Genomic DNA, 7,491 nt, shown 5'->3' on the forward strand with positions numbered 1-7,491 from the left:
AATGGGACAGGGACGGGATGGTGTCCGCACCGGAGACACCCAGAGCCCAGGACTTCGTATCCAGGGTGTGGGGCATCCTGAGGCTGCGGGTGCTACTTACCCGCCCAGCTTGTAGTCACCCACGCCCCCCATCCAGGCTCGGATAAACGTGGGGTCTGCGAGCAGGGACACGGGGGCCATGGAGTCTCCGGGGAAGTAGGAGCCCACGGGGCAGAGGATGACGAACAGGAGGGCTTGTGTGACGCAACCGACGCCCAGCGAGGGCTGCGCTAGACAAGGGGGCAGCGTCAGTGGCCAGGAGTCCAGGCCCAGCCTCCGCCCTCAGACCCCAGCCCCTGCCCGTCCCTCCCTGGCGTCCACATCCCAGCCCGAGCCCGGCCCACCTCGTTCCCGATGAGCACAGGCCGCACATAGAGACTGGTGCCGGCCCCCTGGGGAGCCCAGTCCTTCTCCACCTCCACGAGCCGGCGGATACACTCCAGCAGCTCCACCTTGTCAAAAGTCTGGGTGGAACCCTCAAGAGTCAGAGGCCGGGGTGACCCTGACCCACCCGACCCTCCCTCCCACGCCGGCCCAGGCTGCTCACCGGCAGACAGAGCCGCTGGGCCGAGCGCAGCATCCGGTCCATGTTGAGCCAGGGTCGGAAGAGGCGGATCCGATGGTCTCTGCCTCTGTAGGCCTTCAAGCCCTCGAAGAGCTGTGGTGCAGATAGGCATAGGGAGAGACACCGTACACATCAGGTTAGAGAGGGACAGAGACACGAACCCAGGCAGACCGGCAGACACGGAGAGCCAGCCATGGGGACACACATCTGTAATCCCAGCACTTGACAGGCCCAGGCAGGAGGACCGTCACGACTTCGAGGCCACCCTGGGCTATACAGTGAGCTCAAGGCCAGCCGGGGCTACCTACTGAGACTCTGCCTGAAGTAAACCAAACAAACAAGCAAAAGCAGACAGACTGAGGGTGCAGCTCAAAGGAAATGCCTGACCACCATGTGTGAGGCCCTGGGGCCCACCCCCAGCACCATGAAAAAAGAAGTAAAATTAAATGTCACCACCTTCATGACGGTCTTCACCCAGAGACGGGCGAGGTCACGGGGATTTCTGCCCCACGACTCCATACCTGTGCATCTGGTCACAAGAGGCTGGAAAAGCCCCAGGGCTAGGACCACTTCTGACATAGTCAACATAGAAGCCCCTGTCCCCAGAACCCGGGGCAGTGCTTGGCATACAAGGGGCTTTTGTTGATTGAATGAATGAATGAATGAAAAATAAGTAAAAACAGCTAAGATTTTTTTTGGGGGGGGGAAGACAAGGGGCAAGATATTAAGGCATAAAACTACACTATATGGTAGATATAAGTACTGTACCCAGATTGAACAATGTAATAGAAAAGCAAATACCTAGGAAAAAAATTAAATTGAGCTGGGTGTGGTGGTGCCTGCCTATAATCCCAGCATTTGGTTGTTATGGTCCTGATCTGGTGCTGGTTTTCAGCTCTTCTTACCTAACAGGATCTAGCTCGGTGCGAAGACCCTGAGTTCAATGCACAATACCACACCCACCCAAAACAGCAGATAACCATCTTCGTTCATAATTAGGAGGAAAATGCAAATGGGAATTCCTCTGAGAACCTTTAAAACCACTCGAGAGACTAGAAAAAAAATCTCTAAATTGGAGAAGGCTTGCCCAAGGTTTGGAGAAACGGGCTTCAATAGCTGGTGTGGAAACCGACACTGCTACAAAAAGGCCATGTTGTAACCTTTCCAAACCATGAGAGGACCTACCCTCTGCCCCAGCAGCTTTGGAGACTGGGCAAAGATACACTTGCACAGAAAGGAAGTAATACATGCACTGTTTACAACTTTGTTTACAGTAGCACAAGGCTGGAAACACCAAAGTGTCCAGTCAGGGTGTCTGAGGTGTTGCTAGGACAGAAAGCTACAGGGCTGCCAAAGATGGCTGCCGGAGGGCACGTCCCGCTGCTCAGTAGCTATCTGTCCTCTCCTGCCTCCGGCCTCGTGCCCTCCAGGTTCTCCACTCCAGCTTATCCCCCTGTACACCAGAATCAACAACAGATCTCACAGCGCGGTCCCAAGTCTGCTAATCCCAGTACCCCGCACCACACAGCACCAGGGCCTGGAGCATGGGAGGCCTCGAAACACAGATGATAAATTCATAGAAAGAAGACACCCAAAAATCGGGCGTTGTGGCTCATTCCTATAATCCCAGCATTTGGGAGGCTGAGACAGGACAATTGCCTCAAGTTGGAAGCCAGCCTGGACTCTATAGTGAGTTCAAAACCAGCCTGAACTACATAGTGAGGCCCTGTCTCAAAAAAAGGAGAGATACAGAAATAGCCAACCCAGAGGTATACGTAGCAAGAGACAGAACAAGGAGGAAATGCAGACGGGGACAGGGGACCAGGTCAGCTGCCAGGCCACCTGCAGGGAATAGTGGAGAGCGGAGCAGGCCGGGTGCAGCTTGAGGTTCTGGAAGGGCTGGATCCGGGGCCGGCCCCAGCCCGTTGCCCCGCTCCACTCCACCATGAGCATGTGGTCGGTAAACATCTTCCCAAACACCAGGGGCTCAGTGGGGCTGGGCTTCCTTTGCGGCTCTTGTGTCATTTGCATTTGCAGGTCTGCAGCCTGGAAAAGATGGGGGTGGCTGGTTTCTAGGTTGAAAAACTACAGGTCCCGTGAGGCACTGGGGTCTCAGACCCACAGAGAAGGGACCAGATACCCCAGAAGCCTCCGGGAGATGGGGTTCCATTGCTTTCCTACCGCTGGGCCCAGCCTTCTCTCTCAGACCCAGGGTCGAGGCTCAGCCCCCTCCCTCACACTGGAGAGTCCAGGTCCCTGCTTTCACCTTGAAGTTGGAAGAAGCACATCTTCTGGGACCACACAGAAGCCAAGGAACAGGGAGAAGTTTTCGGGCCCATATCTGAATGGGGAGAGCAATGCGGGGGTGCTGAGGCCAGTGGAGGGAGAGAGCCAGGGCACCCCACCCTGCCTTCTTCCCTCTCCAGCTCAGTTTCTGAGGGCCAGTATTGCAATCCCAGTGCATTCTAGAGCATGTGCCCAGCCAACCCTCTCCATGGTGCCACGGGGTCATCCCTAGAAAGTGCCGAGCCAACCCCACGCACTCCTCCACATTGGGCAAAGTCGAGTGCAGGCACCTCCCACCCCAGAGAACTTTGGCCTCAGCTGAGAGCAGCTCAGACAGAGGACAACAGGGGAAGGTGTACAGGTGAGCGAGGACCTCGGGAGGGTCCCCAGCCCTGACCTTGGTTAGAAAAGTGAGGTCCTGAGGCCATGTTCCCCCAGAGCTCCAGGGTGCAGGCCGCAGACCCCAGCCTCCATCCTAGGAGTCCAGAGGCCCACACTTTCTGCAGTGAGAGCCCAGGGCTCAGATCTCCTGACCACCCCCACACACGGGGACACCATCGGTACAGCAGCTCCACTCCTGCAGACCTTGGCGGAGAGCTGGGACCACCGCAGTCATGCCGGACAGATGTCCACCACCCTTCCAAGAAGGGCAGGGAGACTGGGTTTGTCTGTGCCCAGCAGGGTGACCTTTGATGCCACGATGTGATATCCCTTTCCCAAGCCCTGCAGAGAGCCCTCTAGGACTTGAGCCTGAAGGAGATAAGAGTGGCCTCTCTGGTTCCCACCCTATGACCTGGGACAGCAACACCGACAAGTAGGTGAGTCCTGGGGATCCGGGGTTTGGGCTATCAAGCCTGTGATGCGGCCTGGAGGGTGCAGGACCCAAGGGCTTCTGGGATGATCAGGGTGCTCACGTGCTTGGCCTCTGCTCGGTGACTTGGAGCCCACCTGGCCCTGCGGCCGTGCATCTGCCCAGGTGGGGACGGGGAAGGCAGAGCCAGCCTAGGGCAGCCAGCATACGGTAGGCAGGACAGCAGAGGGCCCCAGGAGAGGTAAATAAATAAAAGGGACTGAGGGAGGGGAGCAAGGAGGAAGTGGGCAGACCGAAGAGACAAATGGAGGGCATAGGCTGAAAAGAAGAGAAATCAAGGCAAAAGTTCAGTGAATAGATCTGAGCATAAAGAGAGAAGCTAAAATGAAGGAGAGAAGCCGGGCGTGGTGGCGCAAACCTGGAATCCCAGCACTTGGGAGGTCAAAGCGGGAGGATCGCTGTGAGTTTGAGGCCAGTCTGGGCTACATAGCGAGTTCAAGGCCAGCCTGAAGTACGCAGTGAGACCCTGTTTCTTTTGTTCTTTTGCTTTTTCTTTGGTACTGGGGTTTGAACTCAGGACCTTGTGCTTTCAAGGTAGGCCCTGGTGCCACTGAGCTCAGTCCCTGGCCCTGAGACCTTGTTTCAAACAAACAGATTACAAAAAAAAAGGGCTGACAATGTAGCTCCGTGTGTGAAGGCCCTCAGTTTAATCCCCAGTAGAGACGGTATGGGGGGTGGGCAGACAGAGAGAGGAGGGAGTGCTCAGAGACATCCAGGAAAGGAGAGGCAAAACACATCACACAGCTGGTCATGACATCCAGGAGATTATAAACCCACTGGCCAGGGCCAGGGATTTAGCACAGTGGTTCCACCAGCTGCCTTGTAAGCGCAAGGTTCCAAGTTCAATTCCCGGTACCAAAACAAACGAAAAAGTAAAAACAAAAAAATAAACCCCACTGGCCACAGACACCTGGAGACCATGAAAAAAGCCATCTTCCCCCTCCTGGACACTCTTCTGAGGTCAGGGCTCTCCTCTGGGATCAAGGAGAGCACCACACCCTACGCTGTGGGGATGAGCCTGTAGCCATGCCTGGTAGCAGGGGGGCTATGGTGACAGGGTCAGTGGCCTGCGGCCCAATTAGAAATGAAGACTTTTATTTATTTATTTATTTATTTTCCACACTGGGCATGGAACTCAGGGCCTTGTGCTTGCCAGGCTGGTGCTGTGCCACTGAGCTACATCCCGGCCCCAGGCATGAAAAAGGTCAGGTGGTGCATGGGCCACAGCTCTGTAACCTGATGCAGCCTCCCTCATCCATGTCCTATCCAGCCTGCAGCCGCGGCCCCCAACACAGCCCATGAGTGCGACCATCAGAGTTTAGCTGTGTCCCTGTCAAAGCCCAGCACCGACCTCCTCACTCCAGGGCTGCCCGCATATCACAGCCAGGAAGGGTCCCGCCATAGTGTGGTGCTGTCCTTGTCTTGGCCGTGACTGTCCCTATCACAGCCCAAGCTGTCTCACGGAACCCCAGAACAGCTCCTGTCACCACCGCCCAGGCAGCACCGACCCAATCGCACCTAAAATGGCCTCGTTTGTAGCCTGGGGCTCTCGCCATCACACACCAGGACAGGGCCATGAGTCACATCCCAGCACCAGACTGTCCCTATCATTTCCCAGGACTGTCCCAACCAGTGTCAAGTCCTGTGTTGACACAGCTGAGGACTGTTCCCCCAGCCCAGAACCACCCCTCACGCCCAAAGCCCAGATTGGCCCTGTCCTCCTCTCCCTGGGTTTTCCCAGTCACTAAGACCCAGAGAAAGGCAAAGCCGGGCCTGCTGTACACCAGCCCCGGGTGCCAGGCTTGGATAAGTCAGGCGCAAAGCAAACAGGAACCTTTCTCTCAAGGTCACACTCCAGCTGTAAAGGGTTCTAACGCCCCAACTGTTTCCTTTTTCACTCAGAAACCTCGCTGTCTTGATCCTCTGCTCCAAAACCCTGCTGCTGGACATCACATCCCTAAGCCTAGGTGGTCCTGCTCTTGCCTAGAGGATCTGTCGCCTCCACAGGACAGAGGGAAGAGGCCTCTATTTCTAAACCAGGTGCTAAGCTTCAGATAAACATTCCGCATGTGTCTCCATCACCTTAGGTCCATGAAATACGAACTTGGGTCTGATACCAGTCAAGATCTGAGGCTGATCTCTGTGCATCCACCACCCCAGCTCTCAAAGGTCCTGGGCCCTCAGCCCCTGGCCCCAGGGAGGACTCCTCCTTAATTCTGCAGGGCTGCAGCCCCTGAATCACAAGCAGCCCCGTGCCTCTCCCATACAGCCTCTTCCTCTACGTTTCCCACTTCACATCTCCCAGCCCAGAGCCCTTTTCATCAATTACCTCCCCTACCCCATTACAGCCTTGTGCTCCCTCCAGAAGGGCCCTACCCTCCTAGGCGCCTCACTGCGGAACCCGAGGGCCAGGGGAGCTGTGCCAAGCCGGAAGTGCTGCGCACCAGTGGTCCTCCCGGAAGTTCGCCTCCCCAAGGTTCCTCACCCCCCAGGTGCTGGGCCACGAACCCACCTGCCCTAGTGCGGCTGCGGCCATGATCAGAGCGGCGATTAACTGTGCCGGGGGTGCGGCTGGAATAAAGACGTTGCGGCCACGCCCCACTCACGCCCCCTCTCGCAGGAGGACTGTGGAGGAGTGGTTCAGCCAGGCCTCCAGTTGTCGCAGCTGGGCCTTGCTGCTGAGCATTTGCACTGTTGGAGGAAGAAACTGGAAAACACCCTCCCTCCAAGCCCCCGCCCCTCCTTGGTCCCAGCCACACTCACGACCCGCAAGATCCTTCTGGTAATGTTTATTTGTTTACTTAATGCGTTTTTCACTAAGGATGTCAAATGCTGGCCAGGATAAGCAGCCCGGGGAAAAGCAGGGCAAAGGCAAAGAGAAGAAAGCTCTGTTTATCACACTATCTTTGAGAAAAGGAAGAGCTTGCAACACACAAAGAAATGGGACCTTGGGAAGTGGCCTGTGGTGGGGGGGTCTGGGGACATGAAGGCGGGGCTTGGCTCTGCGAATATGTAGCTTTTCTTTTTTTTTACCCCCCCCCACCGGGGCTCGAACTTAGGTTCTTGCGCTTGCGAAGCAGGCAGCAGAACCACTGGGCCAAATCCCCAGCCCTGTAGTTTTTCTTACCAATTAGAAGATAAGTGTGTTCTTTGTCCCTGAGATTAAAAACACCCAGGGGCCAGGGATGAAGCTCAGTGGTGCGCCACCTGCCTAGCAAGCGCAGTCCTGAGTTTGATCCCCGGGTGCTCGCTTGGGCAGCACATATACTGAGTTCGATCCCCGGTATTGGAAAAAAAAAAAAAAGAAGAAGCACCCAGGGTTCGCCTCCTTCTAGTACCTTTTATCAGTGAAGCCCCCAAAATTTCCTCTCTACCTGTCCCACTCAACCAGGAGCCTGAGATAACAGCCCCGTGCAGGAGTCCCTGGTGACCACCTTCATCAGCATCTCCCAGACTTCAGGGCTCCTGTGGCAACGAGTGACCCCTAGATCATGCTCCTCAGTCACCCACTGTTCCCAAACTCCTGCATCCAGGTCACTGTGACATTAAAACCCCATCTCTGCTCTGTCCCCAACATCCTGTCCCCGGATCATCGTGTCTCCGTAATTGTGGGACTTTCTTCCCAAATTCCACCCCATCCTCCATCATTTCCACAAATCCCGTTCCAGAATCACTGTCTTCCACCTCAAAAGGCCACAGGCCGGAGGGGCCAGATCACGGGCCCTCCCCC

The 7,491-nt window shown here is 56.0% G+C and overlaps 1 protein-coding gene and 1 long non-coding RNA gene across 4 annotated transcripts in view; one reads left to right on the forward strand and one right to left on the reverse strand.

Moving 5' to 3' along the window:
* The window catches only part of Bcat2 (branched chain amino acid transaminase 2), a 10,995-nt gene that overhangs the window by 2,652 nt on the left and 852 nt on the right, over positions 1 to 7,491 (reverse strand). For 2 of the 3 annotated variants that reach the window (XM_010640770.2, XM_010640769.2), the window contains exons 2-7: positions 6,274 to 6,452; positions 2,871 to 2,945; positions 2,447 to 2,650; positions 587 to 697; positions 384 to 503; positions 101 to 264 (exon numbers count right to left, since the gene is read on the reverse strand). In XM_010640770.2, coding sequence (XP_010639072.1) covers positions 101 to 264; positions 384 to 503; positions 587 to 697; positions 2,447 to 2,650; positions 2,871 to 2,945; positions 6,274 to 6,297 — 698 coding nt within the window. In that variant the 5' untranslated portion in view covers positions 6,298 to 6,452. Of the gene's footprint in view, positions 1 to 100; positions 265 to 383; positions 504 to 586; positions 698 to 2,446; positions 2,651 to 2,870; positions 2,946 to 6,273; positions 7,004 to 7,491 lie in introns of those variants that run through there. The other variant, XM_010640768.2, reaches the window with a different exon arrangement.
* On the forward strand, positions 3,176 to 5,746 carry LOC117286885. Its single transcript, XR_004518027.1, has 3 exons — positions 3,176 to 3,251; positions 3,612 to 3,708; positions 5,664 to 5,746. It is a non-coding gene; the product is annotated as an uncharacterized LOC117286885 (long non-coding RNA).

This window comes from Fukomys damarensis, unplaced genomic scaffold, assembly GCF_012274545.1.
Source record: "Fukomys damarensis isolate Sample0158 unplaced genomic scaffold, DMR_v1.0_HiC HiC_scaffold_19, whole genome shotgun sequence".
Classification (NCBI taxonomy): domain Eukaryota; kingdom Metazoa; phylum Chordata; class Mammalia; order Rodentia; family Bathyergidae; genus Fukomys; species Fukomys damarensis.